General features: G+C 40.7%; 1 protein-coding gene across 1 annotated transcript in view; it reads left to right on the forward strand.

The window, feature by feature from the left end:
- Positions 1-19,756, forward strand: part of LOC115458765 (threonine--tRNA ligase 2, cytoplasmic-like) — a 91,381-nt gene that overhangs the window by 22,503 nt on the left and 49,122 nt on the right. The window contains exons 7-10 of the mRNA XM_030188579.1: positions 3,874-3,938; positions 10,429-10,507; positions 15,233-15,379; positions 16,081-16,179. Of these exons, the coding sequence (XP_030044439.1) occupies positions 3,874-3,938; positions 10,429-10,507; positions 15,233-15,379; positions 16,081-16,179 (390 nt within the window). The remainder of the gene's footprint in view (positions 1-3,873; positions 3,939-10,428; positions 10,508-15,232; positions 15,380-16,080; positions 16,180-19,756) is intronic.

Consider the following 19,756-nt stretch of genomic DNA (forward strand, 5'->3'; position numbering starts at 1 on the left):
GAGGAGAGGAGGGTAGGTGGAGGCGAGTGGTTACGAGTCAAAAGCAATGTTAAAGAGGTGGGCTTTCAGTCTAGATTTAAAGGTGGCCAAGGATGCGGCAAGACGTAGGGGCTCAGGAAGTTTTTTCCAGGCGTAGGTTCATTTCTGAGATGCATACCGGCATGAACGTCCCAGTGGCAGCTACGTTGAGCGTGAGGACTTGTTTTAGAAATGCAGACATGTCAGGTTCAGCACTATCGCATCCGTGTGGGGATGTCTGACACAATAAATCCTAATGAATAAAATAAATGCCGACGTACTGAACGCTACACACCTGTGACAGTGAGTCCGGATCAGAAAACTCTATTCCCCCTCACCTTCCCCAATTGGATATATTTATTATTTATGTTAAAAATGTATATACCATGTAGATCTAAGCAGTTCCCAAGATACAAACATAGCTTAAAATCACAAATAAAACATAATATAAAATAACACACACACATAGTGCTACCCTGACCACCCTAGATTAGACAAAAATCATCAAATACAGAAATGAAATCGCTTTTAGTCCCACCTATAGGCAGCAACATCCTATAGATGATCCTGTCTGCCTCCAAGACTTTCCCTCTTGCACAGAGCCTGTCCCACATACCCAAACCCAACCTCCCCAGAAAACCCCTTGTATTCTCCAGCCATCCCTGGGACTCGCCCAGGGGTCATCCCTGGAGCCATAATGGAATAGGGTGGAAACAGTCCCCTCCACTCCCACCTCATCTAGCTCCAGGTGTCAAAATGGCAGCACTGACCAAAATGTGTACCTTTTTCCTGCGTTTTGGTTTGCAATTCTTTGAATTCACTCCTCATATAACAAATTCCCATAATGTAGCCTGAGAACAGTGGTTACCAGATCAAATTGTTCCCGTCTTGGGCATGTTTCATGTGAAGACTAGTATTAGAACCAGGACACTAAAAATTACTTAGGGCTGGCATTACATCTTCTCAGCAGATCCACAGCAGTGCAGCAGGGGTTTTGTTTTCACCAGCTTCAAATTGTGATGCCACGCCCACTGGAAGTTAAGGCAAACCTAACTGTGATCATTTTCTGAAAACCAGTGGGTTTGAAAGGCTGAACACATGATCTAGCATGTTAACTGACTGGACATTTAGAAGAGTGCTGGGCAGACTTATACGGTCTGTGCCCTGAAAAGCATAGATACAAATCAATGTAGGATATACACAAAAAGTAGCACACATGACTTGTCTTGTTGGGCAGACTGGATGGACCGTGCAGGTCTTTTTCTGCCATCATCTACTATATAACTCCACTGTTGTTCATGGTTGCTGTTGTTATAAAGGTTTTCCAGGCCTACTGATAAGCTGCTTCTTTGCTTATAATAATTTTCTAGGCTGAAAGCTGGTAAAACTCTGCATGAGAGGCTGCCAAGTCCTCATTGATTCAGTGGTTGGATGAGACAGCAGTATGCAGCCATTTGAATCCTCGGTCTTGTTTGGAAGGCAGGTGGCTGCCGTGCTTTTGTTCTGTGTGTAAGCTTAAGTAGCAGAGCTGTTTAGTCTCCCCACTTCCATTCTTCCTTTTCTTCATATTGATTTTGTGGTAGATTGTCCAAAACCTCAGACAGTGTTACCCCATCAACTATGCAAAACATGTTTCGTTTCCCCATGATTCAATTGGTTCAAGTTTGAAGATGTTACAATATGCTAGAATAACACATTTCTGCACAATATATTATGGATATTTGTTACCCTGCTAATAATCTGTAATATAAAAAATATTGGTATATTGGATTCTCTGATGGATAAGGGTTTTTTTTTATTTTTATTTTTTTTCTGAGTTGGAATTTTTCTTCCTGTCATAGGAGTACATCACCCTGTGGGAGACGGGATTCTTGGGATGGATAACTAAGGGAATTTATAGTATATATATCAATTACAAGATGAAGATTCTAGGCAATTATTCTCATTTGAGTCACTGCAACAGAAGTATGGTCTCGATGGTAAAGATAAATATCGATATCTGCAGATCAAGCATTATATTAGAGATGTTCTAAAGAGGGATCCTTAAGCTTTTGTGAAGTCCAATTTTGATGTGATTTGGCCCCAAGGAAGGGGTTGATAGGTCATTGTTATCGTGTTTATATTCAACAGCTAATAAGAGTGCCATTTTATTCTGTCATGCAGAAATGGGCACAAGTGGTAGAAGTAGAGTACACTTTGAATTTTGAGAAGTGGAGGGGGGGGGGGGGGAACTGCATCAGTGGTGGAATGTGTGTAACTTCAAGAGCTTCAATATAAAGTACTGCACAGATTGTATATTCACCCGAGGTGGGCCCAAAAGGTCTAGCAGAAGATATCTGCTTGCCCAAAGAGTGGCAATGAAAATGGTACTTTGGTACATTGTCTCTGGGAATGTAAACAGATGCAGTCTTATCGGTCAGAGATTCATTCTCACCTTCAAGAGATGTTAGGCCAGTTGATACCAAAAACATTAGAACTTTGTGTTCTGGATTGTACAGATGACAAAAGAAGTGCCCTCTTTATGGAAGGAGTTATTTGAGCGGAAAGCGTATTTGATGGGGAAGAAAGGTTTTATGTTATGGATACAATTAGATTCTCCAACCTTTACATTATGGAAAAATCAAATGTGTCACTTATTGCTTATAGAGCGATTAATGAGAATGAGGGAATGAGCAATAAAGCACTTTCTGGCCATTTGGGACTGATTTCTGGCTTCTTTAACTTCTAGAATGCGCAGTGTCCTGTTGAGTAGGTTGGGAATATAGGGGGATGGGGGGATTAAATAAAAATTGATGGTTATAAATGTTGTTGCTATTGGAGGACTGGCTAATAAGCTCAGTGAACATGTCATTCTGTTTTAGTTGAGCATGTAATATAACTGCTATAGTGTTATAAATTTTGGTAATAAAGAAGAATTTCCTTAAAGGAGTGTGTCACCCTGCATAATCAATGCACAGCACAAACGAGAGACAGCCCTTTGTTATACCAGGGGCCAAAGGTGTGCATGGTAATATTTGCCAGTGTCCCCCCCTCCTGTCTTTCTGAACTACAACTGGATGTTGACAATATCGAAAATATTCACAATCGGCAAAAGTTGGCTGAACTGAAACACAAACGATTATATGTTTAATATTATAAATAGATGCCGACTGAAACTACTTTTTTTTTTCAGTTTCAGCTGAAACCAAAACTGTGACCAAAACTCATCGCAGTGGAGTTTTTTCTTTCTTCACTTGAGAACTTGTTGGATACAAAGATCAGCAATGTTCAATATCTGCTATCATTATTAAGAACTGGGTTTTGTGTGCCCTTGTGTTTTTTTAGGGCTCACTGACTGATCTTTATTGAGATTGTGCTCTGATGATACACAGAGACCGAAGAAACTGCAATTTAGGGTTTATGTTCAATGTTCTTTGTGGGATTTACATATGTGATCAGGGTATAAGTCTGGTGTGGATGGCAGTGTGAGTGAGTTGCAGGGATACTATTTGGTAATTCTTTTAATGCACTGGTTTGTTTTCACTAATAAAGATTTTGTAATTTATATAGAACAGGAGTACTGTTTGTTAACATTTTTGGCTGAAGCCAAACACATGGTGGAAAATTAATATAACCTTTTGGCTGAAACTAAAACTGGGCAGAATAAGGATATTGAGTTGGTTTTGGTGTTGTAACCAAAATCAAAACAAACCGGAATTCATTTGGCTTTCTAATTATAAATTACTAAAAGATTTTAAGGTGTAAGTGGACATTCGTGAGATTGGTCACTCAACAGCAGCCATCATAGGGAAACCACTTGTTATTGTGATTAACAGGATCTGCATTTCATGTGTTTTTGTTTTTTCTCCCCCTTAGTACAACAAATTTAAATGTCGTATTCTGAACGAGAAAGTTGACACACCAACTACAACAGTATACAGGTAAACAATACACCCTTTGTTTTCTTTGAAAACACTGATGTTGATTGGTTAATTTTCACAGGATCCATTGATTACCTGCAGTCCCAGCACGTTCCTGCTAATGATAGGGTGATAGGTGTAACATAGTTGTGAAATGCCACTGATATAGCACAGGAGGTTGCCCCTTTTTTAGTGATCAGGGGTATTAGAGGGTGCAGTGTTGGTTTAATTTTCTTTGGGGTGAGATTTAATATCAATAGTGACTGCTTTCCTCTGCCCTTTGCAAGGAAGGAATTTGGGTTGGAAGATGTCGTTTTACAATAATATTTTAATGTCTTATTGCATTTTTAGTATTATATGACCAGCTCTGAGTTCTGTTTTTAAGGAGTATGGTATTTATGTGTAATTTCTATAAGTGGATATAACTTTCTTTAACCTTTGCCTTTGATAGGGAATTGTATTTTTTTCTGTTTTTAAAAAAATACTTCACTGCTTTGCTTAACTGCTGGACTGTGGAACTGTGCCTGACTTAGGAAAAGATTGGGTAACTGGCAGAAAAAGCATCTTGGTAAAGGTTAAACCCATTCTGAGCATTGTTGCCAGTGCTAAAGAGAGGGCTATAAGGAATTAGTGTTAAGAGGACAGTTTGTCTCCTCTTGGACAAATACTGCTCTGCTGATTTATTTAACTCATGGTCACCTTGCAGAGAATGTTGGCATTGCTATGTTCTAATTGTCTATAGTACTGGTTCCCAAACCTGGTCCTGGAGGTTTGGGAACCACTGCTATAGACAGTTAATTAGAACTACCTCCACTGCATGCAAATCTCTCTCATGAATATTCATTGAGTCCTATAAGCCAACCCCTGATGGTGCTCAGAGGAGCGAAACACGGACCGTGTATGGTCAGAGGCGTTTAGTGAATATACATCTGGCATGACCTACTGTGGATTACAATGAGGCCTATTTTCAAAGCACTTAGCCTTCCAAAGTTCCATAGGTTTCTATGGAACTTTGGAAGGCTAAGTGCTTTGAAAATATGCCTCAATATATTGCAAACATTAGGATACGGACTAAGCAATGGGAGTAGAACAGTGATCTGGTTAAGTTACTTGTGGAGAACATTGTTGTCGGATGTGGAGAATGTTTGAATCCTTCAGAATGGTTATGAATCAACAACAATGCCATATAGAGGCATGAGTTAACAGGAAGAACAGTTTGTGTTACATCTTGAAGATCATTTGATTTGAGGATTATCACAACAAGAACTGAGACCTCTATTTTGAATATAAAACGAACATTGGGATAAGAATTTTTGAATATAAGAACATTGTGACAAGGATTTAGACTGTTTTCTCCTTATCTCCATTGGAATCCGTACCATTTGATTATATTGTTTGTATGATTAAGTTCTTAATGCATATTTTGTGTTGTATGATTAAGTGTGAAATGATGTGTGGTTGGGTGAGTATGTTGGGTTTTATTATGTAACAGTTCATTGAGAATTTTGGTATACAATTTATAATGAAGGTATTTGAATGTAATAGTTGTAAAGGATTTGAAGTTCTGATATATTTGACACAACTATTTCCAAGTATATACCCCCCATTTTTGAGGTATGAATATTCATTGTGGATATCCTGAAAACCTGACTGGCTGGGGTGCCTCCAGGACCAGATTTGGGAACCATTGGTCTATAGATTGTTGCTTAAATGTTCTGGTGGAAGGTTTTATTTGCTTCAGCCAGTTGAATAGTAAATGACCTTCCTAATTTGCATCTGTGGTATTGACATCCAGATGAAATGGCCCTCATTTTACAAGCCCCATTTGGGTTTAATACGTGCAGAAACTGGCACTTAAACATTTATGTTGCATAAACGTTTAAGTTCCCATTATACAAAGCCTGGAATGATATTAGACTCAAGTGTGTGGAAATGGAAAGGGGGAGTGACCTGAGCGTGTCTTGGGCAGAGCAAGGGCATGGCATTGTAGTCCCCATTTCAGAAGGCTACTATACGTCTGTGTTCAAAAAGATCAGTGTTGGGAGTTATACCTGTTCCTATGCGTGCTTAGAATTTAGTGACCAGTTGCTATCGAGCAGCACTCCACTGGAAGGATTGAAGGGGTTGCCTTTTTGGTCCCCCAGATGCCAAACCGGCAAGGTTAACAAGTCATAGTGACATTGTTGGGAGCATAACCGATTATGGGCCGGAACATATCTAGTTATCTTTGCCCTCTTAGAAACATGACTGGTTATGTGCAGGCTTTCTGAATGTCTGTATCCTGTACATTTTTTAAAAATTGTATGTTTATGCTGCACACACCCAACACATAAAGGGGGAAATTCTATATATGGTTCCTAAAAAAATCCGCGTGGAAAACATTGCCGACTAAGCATATTCTATATGCGGCTCCTAGATTTAGGCACGGTATATAGAATGCACTTAGTTGATATTACAGCGTCTAAAACTACATGCCTCCATTTACACCAATGAAAATGTGGCGTAAATCCCATCACATATATTTACATGCACTGGATCATATTCTATAACTACGCGTGTAAATTTTGGAACTCCCATGGAACGCCCATTTCCCCACTCATAACCACACCCCTTTTTACCTGCGCGCATTAAAATTTAGGTACAGTGCATTGTAGAATACGCTTAGGGAGTTGTGTGCATAAATTCTAATTATTGCCAATTGCTGCTCATTGTTTTTTTAAAGTGCTGTTGACACTGATTGGCTTGTTAAGCCAATTAACTTACATGTGCCGTTAAAGAATATGCTTGGATTTCAGCACGGATCTCTAGGCATCTCTAGAATCCTGGGGAAAATGTCTATCTCCCTCTAAGACAGGCTCTACATCAACAGATTCTGTTCTAAAATACAAGTGAAAATTGAGAGACACTGACTTGTATGTCTCAACTACTACTTCTGTGACCTATCTAAAAATGACACTGCACAGGTCTTATAATTTGAGTCTAATTTGCATACTAGTTTTCTGCATCTCAGGGTCCTCTGAGGTGCCAAGTGAGCTAGTTCCAGAAGGAAGTCTTTTGGCCAGGCCTAGTTTTTCAACTTGCATTCCAATGCATTTGTAGTTTTTTCCATTTGAAGTCTGCTCTGGAGGTGCTGCAGTGCCATAGTATGGAGTTGTCAAAAAGTCTAGAACTGACCTAAAATCTCCCTGCTGGAACTAGATCATTTAACATTTCATGGTTATTGTAGTACTAAAAAAAATTACATTTCAATTGTGCTTGCTTTGGTGTGGGGGTTTTTTTTTTCTGTACTTGGGGGCACTCTTTGGAGACAATATGGACTTTGAAAAATTGTAGCTTTGTCTCCTTTGAACTTTGATTGCGTGGCAGTGAAAAACTGGAAGCAGCGAGGATCCTGTGGCTCATTTCAAGTTAAGTGACCCACGTGTGATTTATCTTTATTAGAGACCTTGGGCCCGATATTCATCTGGTGATGGGCAGCGTGTTTGCTGTCCACTGCCTGTGTTACACCCAGATATTCAATGCCGGGCCATATCCAGTGATTGGCACTGAATATCCAGGTTTATTTTGGCCACTAAAAGGTTAACTGGCTATGCTGATATTCAGTGCTAACTGGTTAACATTTTAGCGGTCAAAGATAGGCCTGTTATTTAAACGGCCTATTTTGACTGCTCAGTATAGCCGATTAGGCACTGACTATCTGCACCTAACTGACTATGTCACGCAATATAGCTGGTTAGTGGATAGCCGCTAACGGATATTCAGTCGCTAAATATTCGTGGTTAGGCCCTTAAACCCTATTTAACTGGCCAGGAGCCAATCCTGGCTGTTTCGGGGGGAGGGGCAGGATTCTGCACAATGATTTGTCAATGAAATTTTGGAACTGTTTGGATTAAAAGATTTTTTTTTTGTGAATATATTTTTCTTTGTTATTAATAATAATTATAATCAGTGGAGTACACTTTTGCATACATATTAAAATTACAAAAACAAAATACAAACTAATAACCAATCAATATTATTAAACTGACACACAAAAACAATGTCATTAAGTATCCTGTTTCAGCCATATGCTAAATAAAAATAATGATTTCATGACTCCTTCATAAGTACATAAGTAATTACCACACTGGAACAGACCAAAGGTCCATCAAGCCCAGCATCCTGTTTCCAACAGTGGCCAATCTAGGTCACAAATACCTGGCAAGATCCCGAAAAAAGTTCAATACATTTTATGCTGCTTATCCCAGAAATAAGCAGTGGATTTTCCCCAAGTCAGTTTAATAATTAATCCTATAGACTTGATAGAAAAGATGGGTCTTCAACTCCTTCTTAAATTGGGAAATATCTCGCACTGACCTGAGCTCAAGGGGCAGAGTGTTTCACAATTTAATACTAATAGTAAAAAAGATAGATGACCTAAACTCTTCTAACCACATGATAAGACGGCACGTCAAGCATCATCTTCTGAGAAGATCTCAGTGCACATGTTGATTGGTAAAATCTTACGCCCCTGTTTACAAAGCCATGCTAGTGGCTGCCAGTGTGGTAATTCCGACACAGCCCATTCACCTTGAATGTGCTGTGTCGTCATTGCTGTTTGGCAGCCACTAGCATAGCTTTGTAAAGAGGGGGGGGGGGGTTATTGTGGCATAGAGAGAAAGCCAGTTAAGGGAATTTTAAAATAGGAGTAATACGACTGAAATGAGAAATTCTACTAATAACTCTAATAATTGAATTTTGTGCAGTCTGAAATGCATCGATTAGCGTTTTTCTTAACTCCAACAAGGAGACCATTGCAATAATCCATAATAGAGTAGACAATAGATTGAACCACCTTACAAAAATTATCAGGAGTGACATAGGACTTAATACATCTCAACAATCTCAATTTATTAAAAAAAAAACCTTTCGAAGTACACTAAAAACTTGTCTCATAGAAAGTTGATTCAAGTTGAACTCCTAAATTTCTTATCTCCCTAAGAACTGGAACCTCAACAGTATATATCTTAACTGATAAGAGGGGCATTGTCATGAGAGAATTCAACTTTGGGTTTTTGAAATATTTAAACAAAGATGGTTGCCTCTCATCCACTGATTAATGTCACGGAGACAAAGCCTCAACATATCGAAGCTCTTTTCATAAGTTATAGGCACCAGAAGTTGTATGTCGTCTGCATAGATCTTATTGCAGACCAAGACAATGCAGTAAAAGACAGAGGGAGAAAAAAAAGATTGAGCAATACCACAGAAAGGCAAACAGGACCAGAATTTTTGTGGACAGAGGGTTTTTCTCCATAGTAGGTGGCGTTTTTTGGTACTGTCCTTTTTTTCCTGGTTTGTATAAGTGAAGCCAAGGATATTATAGTGGGACTCCATTGGAGTCAGTAATAGGCTTAATTAAGGCCGTAGTCGGTCTTGGGAGCTTTGAGGCTTCTTTTGTTTAATAATATTGATTTGAAGTTTGCCCATTACAGTTTCTTCTAATTCAGAGTAGTAGCAAACTTTTTTTTTATTTTTATGTGATTTCTTTTAAATTATTGTTTGCTCCACTTGTTACTTATTTTTGTATTTTTTTTTTTAATTACATTTGTACTCTGCGCTTTCCCACTCATGGCAGGCTCAATGCGGCAGGCAATGAAGGGTTAAGTGACTTGCCCAGAGTCACAAGGAGCTGCCTGTGCCGGGAATCGAACTCAGTTCCTCAGTTCCCCAGGACCAAAGTCCACCACCCTAACCACTAGGCCACTCCTCCTAGGCTATTCAAAATAGTGGTGCCTTTTAGAAAGCCTTGATTTGTTCTAGTTGCTGATATCAAGATTAATAACAGTTCCTTAACTTTATTCCTAGTTTTCCTTCCTTTTTTTTTTTTACACTGAAAAAAGTGCAGTGTCACTTAAGCCGTTTCTGGTGCTAGAGCTACATTTGAATATTGGACCTCAGCAGGTTCTTGCTGTTTCAAATAACCTTTCTTCCATTCCTCTCCCCATATCCCCTTTCCCCACCCAGCTTTTGTTTTTATTGAGGAGTAATGTTACAATGTACTTTTTTCTTGGAGAGGGTGGTGGATGCCTGGAGTGCCCTCCTGTGGGAGGTGGTGGAGATGAAAATGGTAATGGAATTAAACAGTACGTGAGTTAAGCACAAAGTATTCCTATATGGGAAGAGAACAGAATCAGTGCAACTTAGCCATGCTGAAGTGGCAAATCCAGTAGTTGGGAAGTAAGGCTGGTAATGGACAGACTTCTGTGGTCTGTGTACAGATTATGGCTAGATAGATCTGGTTGGGCAGGGGCGAGCTTCAATGGCAACTCCAGTAGCTGAAAATTAAGCCAGTGCAGGGCAGACGTCTACGGTCTGTGCCCTGCAAATGGCAAGGGCATCTCAAGATCAAGCATGCATATATTGTCATACCATACGAGAAGTTTATCTTCTTGGGCAGACTGGATGGACCATGCAGAACTTTATCTGCAGTCATCTACTATGTTACTATGTGTATGGTATTTTTTTATAGGTGTGGTCCCCTGATTGATCTTTGTAAAGGCCCACATGTGAGGCATACTGGCAAAATTAAGGCATTCAAAATATATAAGGTAAGGATACAATCTTGCATATTGAACTTTACACCACTTACAAATTATTTGTGGAGTCGTGCATCTTGTTTTTAGAGGGCATTTTTCAAAAGCAATCTATCCAGATGAATTGACTATTTAAAAGTTGCCCAGCCCTTGCTTGGCTGAAAGCACATGTGGGGATCAACACGTGTATTTCAGCCAGGTAAAAAGTAGGCAGACCTGAGGAAGGGAAATCTATGTGCATATGTTTATATATTCAAATCTGTAGGCATTATTTTCAAGGGAGAAGTACCTGCAGAAAAAGCAATGTAGGACAGGCACTTCTTCTTGGGGTGATTTTTCAAAAGGGAAAATTTGCTTGTACATGGTACTGCCACATGCCATTTATTTTTCATTACGTAGCTTGCCACTATTCCAGAACCTGTGGGATAGTTATTTCTCAGCTCAGTTTTCAGTTCTCCATCTCCATCTGCTGTTTGATGGACACAACTCTCTTGGCATCCAGCCCAGCTCCTCAGTATTTTCTGTCTCCAGCAGGTGGATGGACATACTTTTCAACCTCTGGTTCTGAATGATTTGTTCCTGGTCCAGTTGGTCAGCTGGTCCTCAGTTGAGCTTTGCAGGTGGCTTGATTCTGCAGAGTCATATCTGGAGGTTTCCTTCAGATCCCTGTCTGTGATGGCCCATGAATTTACTTTTCTTCCCTTCACCTCTCCCCTGTTTCCTGTGGAGCTCTCCTTTTCCAGCTGTCGTATCCTTTCCTTCCCGGGCAGCACCAGGGATATGTCTCCAGGTACTGCCCGGGAAGGAAAGGATACGACAGCTGTTGTGGTTGGTGATTCAATCATTAGGCATATAGATAGCTGGGTGGCTGGTGGACGGGAGGCTCGCCTGGTGACTTGCCTGCATTGTGCGAAAGTGGCGGACCTCACGCGTCACCTGGATGGAAAACAAAAATGAGGATATTATTCTGCTGTTGTATCGCTCCATGGTGCTACCGCACCTCGAGTATTGTGTTCAATTCTGGTCACCGCACCTCAAAAAAGATATAGTGGAATTAGAAAAGGTGCAGAGAAGGGCAACAAAGATGATACAGGGGATGGGATGACTTCCCTATGAGGAAAGGCTGAAGAGGCTGGGGCTCTTCAGCTTGGAGAAAAGGCGGCTGAGGGGAGATATGATAAAGGTCTGTAAGATAATGAGTGGAATGGAACGGGTCGATGTGGAGCGTCTGTTTACGCTTTCCAAAAATACTAGGACAAGGAGGCATGCGATGAAGCTGCAGTGTAGTAAATTTAAAACGAATCGGAGGAAATTTTTCTTCACTTAACGCGTAGTTAGACTCTGGAATTTGTTGCCGGGAAAAGTGATTAAGGCGATTGACTTAGCGGACTTTAAAAAAGGGTTGGACGGCTTCCTGGAGGAAAAGGCCATAGAATGTTATTGAATGGACGTGGGAATAATCCACTATTTCTGGAATTGTTCTTTTGGCCGCTGTCAGAGACAGAGTGCTCGGCTCGATGGATCCTTGGTCTGTCCTGGCATGGCGATGCTTATGTAATTCTTGTAGCTCTGGATTGGCTGCGAAGGCCGTGGTGCACAGACCTGATTTGACTACTAGATGGGGGTCCTCTGTTTTCATAGGTGCACGGCCTACTGAAGCAAGGTCCAGTGCTCATGGAAGATCCATGCCCCTTTGGTCTTATGGATTGGCCAATGAAAGGGCTTGGTTGAGACGAAAAGTTTATTCGGATTTGGTTATTGCTACCTTGTTTCAAGTTCAGAAACGCTCTACATCCATGGCATATGTGAGGGTGTGGAGGACATTCAAGGGCTGGTGTTCTGAGCGCAGACTTTCTCCCTTCTCTGCTCAGATTGCTTACATCCTAGCATTTCTCCAGGCAGATCTTCAGAAAGGATTGGTTTTGGACTCTCTAAAAGTTCAGGCTGTGACTTGGCCTGTTCTTGGAACTGACTACAGAATCTCTTGCGGCTGACCCAGATATCATTTGATTCTTGCAGAGAGCAGGCCGCTTGCGGCCTCCCTTTCATGTGCCATGCCCAGAGTGGAACCTTAATTTAGTTCTTTGTGCTCTTAAGACACCTTTTGAGCCACTCTGAAAGGCCTGTTTGAAAGAACTTACACTAAAAACAGCATTCTCGTGGCTGTTTTGTCGGCACATAGGGCTTTGGCACTTCAGGCTCTCTTGTTGGGATTCCTTTCTTTGTTTTTCAAAGGCGAGGATCGCGCACGGTTCCTTTCTTTGTTCTTCTTTTTTTTTTAAATCATTTATTTATAATTTTTCATTTTACAAGGGTCACTTGCAAACAGTAATACAGAGATGATTGCACATTAATACAATATAAGAAGAAACCAATCCCAACTAGATATATGGATTATATACAATCTTTATCTTTCTTAGACTACAATGTGAAGACAAATAGGGAGAGTGAAATAAGACAAGGAGATCAATTAAGCAGTAAACAGATAAAAGAAAACATGGTATTAACCTGATAATCCCCAGATATTACTCATCTAATACATTATTCCACATTCATCATCTGGTTGGCTTCCTCAAGACCAAATAAGGCCATAGTCAATTCATTTCATTGAGAACATACCCATTGTCCAGGTTTTAGTTAGAAACAATACATCTGATTACATTCTCTCTCCCTTAAAAAACAGAAATTATTTAACCATACATATACTCAAGTCTCTAATTTAAATCCCACTGATTAAAGCAATCCCAGTTTTCACAGGCTTCACTCCTCAAAGTAATTAAGGAAATATTTCTGAGGAAAACTTTAGGAGTCATACCTGGAACTCTGGGAAAAACAATAATCTCGACATTAATCATCCACAAAAACTATTATTCAAAGTTTCAGGTCCATTATCATTTTCAAGATCATAACCACTTCTTGCTTGTACAGAACTTCTCTGTCATATCAATCTTTTCACTCTCAGAGGGTTCAGTCAAATTGTCCATGCAACTCTCCAATAAGATCATATCTGAAACAAAGTCACTCACTACCTCCATCAGGTCCCGAAGCACCTTCCAGATGGTATTCAATGTAACCTCCACGGAAGCCAAAAACTCCAAGATGATTTCTCTTGAGGTGTTTAGGAATGGTTCCGCCGATTCGGGTTCTGCTGTAAACGTCCTCCATTTCAGCATATGCCTCTAACTCACTCCTCCACTCCTTTGGACATGGTGGTTGACTAATTCGGGAGCGATGGAGTTTTTCCAGGTCCAAGAGCGTCAATGCTCCTTCACCGGCGCTAATCAAAGGACTCGCTAACCCTTTCATCTGTGGGCAGTTCAGTGCGCAGTGGACCCGCACTTGCTGCTCAGGGGACAAAACGCTGGCCATCAGTGGCTGACCGCCGGTTGTTCCCTTCCTCTCAGTTAAGGAAAATGCAATTGCAGAGAGGAAATTTACATAAAGAAGACAGAACCTCAGAAGGCAGCTCGGCAGTTGGGCATACGAACTCCAGGTCACCATCTCACCAATCTCCCAGTTTGGGACACTCTTTATCTGGTTTCTCCTCAGAGGCCTGTCTGATATGGGTAGCCCTTCAGCATAGCCCTCTGAGTCATCAAAACACGGAAGCCCCTCCACCACTACAAGATGGTGTCCCTTCGGAGGGGGGGTTCCTTTCTTTCTTCTGAAAGTGGTATCAGCATTTCATCTCAATCAATCTGTGCAGCTTCTGTCCTTTTGCAGAAATGACAAAGAGTCTCAGTATTTTTCCTTGAAACTTCATGACGTTTGATGTGCATAGAATCCTCATTAGTTATGTGGAAATCACGAATGAGTTTCGCAAATCGTACAAACTTGTTTGTGCTTTTTGGTAAACAGAGACTTTGCCTTATGCCGTCCAAGCCCACAATTTCTAGGTGACTGAAGGATACTATCACATCAGCTTATTCGCTTGTGGGGAAGCAGGCTCCTCAGGCCTTGTTCTATGAGGCATACAGCAACATCATTGGTTGGAGACTACCTTACTGTCTCCAGCAGATATTTGCAAGATGGTGACATGGTTGAAGCTACATACATTTGCCAAGCACTACAGGGTGGACATTTTGGGGCTTCGGTTCTTAGGATGGCTGTGCTAGTAACCCACCCACTCTAGGAATTGTTTTTGAACAATCCTACATGTTCTGGAATAGTGGGAAGCTGCATAATGGAAGGAGAAATTAGGTCTTATCTGATCATTTTCTTTCCATTGGACCTTCCCACTTGTCCATAGGCCTACCTGAACTTTCTGAGATGTTAGTCGGTGTGAAGTGGGTCAAATAACAACTGTCACCTTGCATGGTGCTTCCTGTATATCTCTCATTGTCTACAAATTGTCCAGAGGTGAGAGGTCAACATATGTTTGCTCATCTGGTTAGTGTTAATTTAGTGAGTTCTTTAAGGTTGTTGTGTTTATTCTGAGTTTCTCCTTGTTTACATAAGTACTGAGGAGCTGGACTGGATGCCAAGAGAGATGTCTCAGCTCAATTCTCTATCTGAACCTGCTGGTTGATGTACAGAACTATTCCTTAGGTTCCGGGATAGTGGGAAGGACTAATCAAAAGAAAATTATCAGGTATGACTTAAATTTCTGCTTTCCTATTGTTTTTTGTTTTTTTTTACTTATTTGTGCAGTAGTGGTTTGTCCCAAATGTATGTAGAAATTATAACTGAAAAGAAAAGTAAATGTTATGTTTTTTTGTTGGTTTGTTTTTTTAATGTCAGAATTCATCCACGTATTGGGAGGGCAGGTCAAATATGGAGACACTGCAGCGAATCTATGGAATTTCTTTCCCTGATACTAAAATGATGAAGGAATGGGAAAAATTTCAGGAAGAGGCTAGAAATCGTGATCATAGGAAAATTGGACGGGTAGGTATGGTTGCCAGCATTATTTTGGTGGGAAGAGGAGGGGGAGGGCTTTACTAATGGGTTCCAGATTTTCAGGGCAGTTGATCCAGTCCTAGGTTTACACCATTGCAGCTCTGATTTTTCTTTTGCATTTTCTTTGGAAAGCAAAACTACACTTATGTGCATGTAGCGAGATATAAGCAGGAATGTTCTTCACATCTGGAGTCAGCTGACAATCCTGGTGGATAGTGGTGTTCTGGACAGCTTTCAGATTATGATAAGTTTGCCGCACATAAATTACACGTTACCCAACCAGTTTGTGACCAGGCACAAAAGTAGTTTATTTTAGTTAGAAAGTAGATATATAGGGTTATTTCTCCTTTGTTCTCACTTCCCTGTGTGGAATGGTGCCCCTGATACAGTATGTTATATAAAATCTGTCCTACCTTCTGCAGCAGCAGAAAATATTATTTAAAATTAATGTTTGTACAAGCTTTATTTTAAATAAAATGTCCTTGAAATGTTGAATGTATATATTTGGGTTCAGATGAGGGAAGCTGGGTTGTTCATGACTATTACCCACTCGCTCTTAAGACTGGATGGGACACTTAAAGATTTTCAAGACTCCTGAGAGCCTTCTTTACTTCGCACAGTGCTGAGATTCTACAGTGTCTGCAGAGCTTGAAGGAAATATCTTAGACTGAAATTGAATTTAATTTCAGGAACAAGAACTTTTTTTCTTCCATGATTTGAGTCCAGGGAGCTGTTTTTTCCTTCCCAGAGGTGCCTTCATTTACAATACCCTTGTAAACTTCATAAGGGTAAGTCATCTTTTGATTTTTTGAAACATTTATATTGACAGTATGTGTTCTGCTTCATGCTGGTATCTTTAAGCTTTTTTTGCTTTTCTGGAGTATCAGTTTACATATTTTTAATATCATAATGTAGAGGTTCTTAACCCAGTCCTCAGGACACACCCAGCTAGTCAGGTTTTCAGAATATCCACAGTGAATATGCATGATATTGATTTGCATACAATGGCGATAGTGCACACAGAGCAACCTCTTACATAAGTGTTGCCATACTGGGACAGACCGAAGGTCCTTCAAGCCCAGTACCCTGTTTCCAACATTGGCCAATCCAGGTGACAAGTACCTGGCAAGATCCCAAAACAGTACAATACATTTTATGCTGCTTATCCCAGAAATAGTGGATTTTCCCAAGTCCATTTTAATAATGGCTTATGGACTTTTCTTTTAGGAAGCTATCCAAACCTTTCAAAAACCCCGCTAAGCTAACTGCTGTTACCACATTCTCTGGCAACAAATTCCAGAGTTTAATTAAATGTTGAGTGAAGAAATATTTTCTCTGATTCTTTTTAAATGTACTACTTTGTAAGCTTCATTGCAGGCTCCCTAGTCCTAGTATTTTTGGAAAGAGCAAACAAGCTATTGACGTCTACCCGTTCCACTCCACTCCACTCCGTATTTTATGTACCTGTATCATTTCTCCCCTCAGCCATCTTTTCTCCAAGCTAAAGAGCCCAAGCCATTTCAGCCTTTCCTCATAGGGAAGTCGTCCCATCCCCTTTATCATTTTCGTTGCCCTTCTCTGTAACCACCTTTACCACATTCTCCGGTAACGAATTCCAGAGTTTAATTACATGTTGAGTGAAGCAACATTTTCTCCAATTTGTTTTACATTTCCTACATTGTAGCTTCATCGCATGCCCCCTAATCCTAGTATTTTTGGACAGCGTAAAGAGATGCTTCACTTCTACCCGTTCAACTGCACTCATTATTTTATAGACCTCTATCATATCCTCCCCTCAGCCGTCTTTTCTCCAAGCTGAAGAGCCCTAGCCGCTTTAGCCTTTCCTCTTTTCTAATTCCACTATATCTTTTTTTTGAGATGCTGTGACCAGAATTGCACACAGTATTCAAGGTGCAGTCACACCATGGAGCAATACAAAGTCATTATAACATCTTCATTTTTATTTTTCATTCCTTAATAATACCTAACATTTTATTTGCTTTCTGTGATGCTGCAGCAAACTGAGCAGAGGGTTTCAAATCTCTTGCATAGTCATTGAAGGTATCCTGAAAACCTGAGTGGCTAGGTGTGTCCTGAAGATTGGGTTGAGAACCCTGGGCTTAGAGGAAACATTGCTCATGAGGCAGCTGTCAAAACCATTGGTTTTGGGACAAAGTTAATGGGTGCTGTTTGCCTATGAAGTTAGTATCAGCTTCCAAAGTGAAAGTAACCTACATGTTATCACTGGTATTGATGGACATTTGCACCTTCTCTTTGTATAGGAGCTTGTTTTCTTAGAAAATCACATACATAGAATTAGAAATGCAGTCTGTAGGCATTTCATTCTTCCCCTGCCTACAAACGTCCCTGGAAACTCTTCTCCTTAAATAGGGCTACATAAGAGTAGCCATACTGGGTCATACCAGTGGTCCGTGTAGCCCAGTATACTGTTTTCCAAACTGTGACCAAGCCAGGTCACAAGTACCTGGCAGAAACCCAAATCGTGGCAACACTCCATCCTACAAACAGTTGCTTCCCATGTCTGTCTCAATAGCAGACTATGGACTTTTCCTCCAGGAATTTGTCCAAACATTTTTTTTAAACCCAGATACGCTAATCGCTGCCTACAAACACTATGTGCATTGTGGAATTCTGTGCATGCTTTTAGCCCACTTGAGGGAGTGTAATTAATTATATATTCAAATGTTTGTTGGAAATTGCCCTTCGCATTATAGGAGGTATGGACTTTAGGACAAAGAGTGACTTAGAATAAGATCAAAGAAGGAAGCAATGGAGCTTTTTTTGGTAAGGCCTGTAAAATATCAAAATCACTTAGCAAATATCAAACATTTTCACACTTGATACAGACTGTCACCCTGGACCTAATATGCTTCTTAATGTGCCTAAACCTTCGATGCAGTCCTTTTTATATGTACTCTGGATTACTTCCACAGTAATATAGCACCTGACAACAGATAAAGAGCAATTGGCCCAGGTATTCCCATCTACAATGCAAGGGTGCATCCCAGTTCCCAGCTGTAGAAGTGTGACTGCTTGTCGGATATTGCTCTGTAAGCAAGGAAAGTATGTATTGTCTTCCTCTTGGGTTCTTTACCATCCTGAGTAAAGGAGCTTCTTCATCCTGCTAGACCAGTCCAAACTTATGAGTTCATGCCACCTTGTCAGCAGATGGAGACAGAGAGCACAGCTTTGCAGTAACACCACCATATAAGGTGCTGTTCAGGTTATACCCAAGTATTCTCTGTCTCCAGCAAATGGTGGCACATCCTGTACTGGTTTAGCTGGATTGGGCCTGCAGGCTGTCTCTCCTGGTTGAGGGAACTGCTGAGCCTCCTGTAGCAGTCCCCTGTGCCCTTAGATGAATGTGTCCCGATGCTCCCAAGGCAGCAGTCTGACTCTTTTGGTTGAGCAAGTGCCAGGTCTTCCAAGGAAGTCAAGTGTGGAAGTGACCCCTTTTAATTCTCTTTTGGTATGGGCTGGTGGGCTTTTCCTCTGGCTTCCATGCTTAGAAACTTGTGGTTGAGAGTTGAGGAGGTCAAGGTACTTTTAGTGCTCCTTATTTGGTTTGATGATGTAAGACAGTAGTTTCCTTTCCCTGAGACTCCGGTGTTTTGTGTGTGTTGCCCTTGGTGCTGTTCAGGCTAGTTAGTGCTTTCTAATTCTGCTATATCTTTTTTGAGATATGGTGACCAGAACTGAACGCAATACTCCAGGTCACACCATGAGTGTTTCAGAGGCATTATAGTATTCTCGGTCTTATTTACCTCACTTTCCTAATAATTCCTAGCATCCTTCTTGCTTTTTTGGTCACCTCTGCACTCTGGGCATAAGATTTCAGCATATTGTCTACAACAACACCTAGATCTTTTTCTTTTGTGCTGCCCTCCAAGGTGCACCCTAGCATCAGGTAACTACGAATCGGATTATTCTTCCCAATGTGCATCACTTTGCATTTGTCTACATTAAATTTCATCAGCCATTTGGATGTCTGGTCTTCCTGCAGTTTTTCACAGTCTGCATGTGTTTTAACAAACTTGAATAGTTCTGTGTCATCTGCAAATTTAATCACCTCACTCATCGTTCCAATTTCCAGATCATTTATAAATATGTTAAATAGCACCGGTCCCAGTACAGATCCCTGTGGCACTCTACTTTTCACCCTCCTCCATTGAGAGAAATGGCCGTTTAACCCTACCCTCTGTTTTTGTCTAATAACCAATTCCTAATCCACAACACAGCATTGCCTCCTATTCTATGACGCTTTCATTTTCTCAGGAGTCTCTCATGAGGAACTTTGTCAAAAGCGTTCTGAAAATATAGGTACACTGCATCAACCGGCTCACC

The sequence above is a fragment of the Microcaecilia unicolor genome, chromosome 1, assembly GCF_901765095.1.
Source record: "Microcaecilia unicolor chromosome 1, aMicUni1.1, whole genome shotgun sequence".
Taxonomy (NCBI): Eukaryota; Metazoa; Chordata; class Amphibia; order Gymnophiona; family Siphonopidae; genus Microcaecilia; species Microcaecilia unicolor.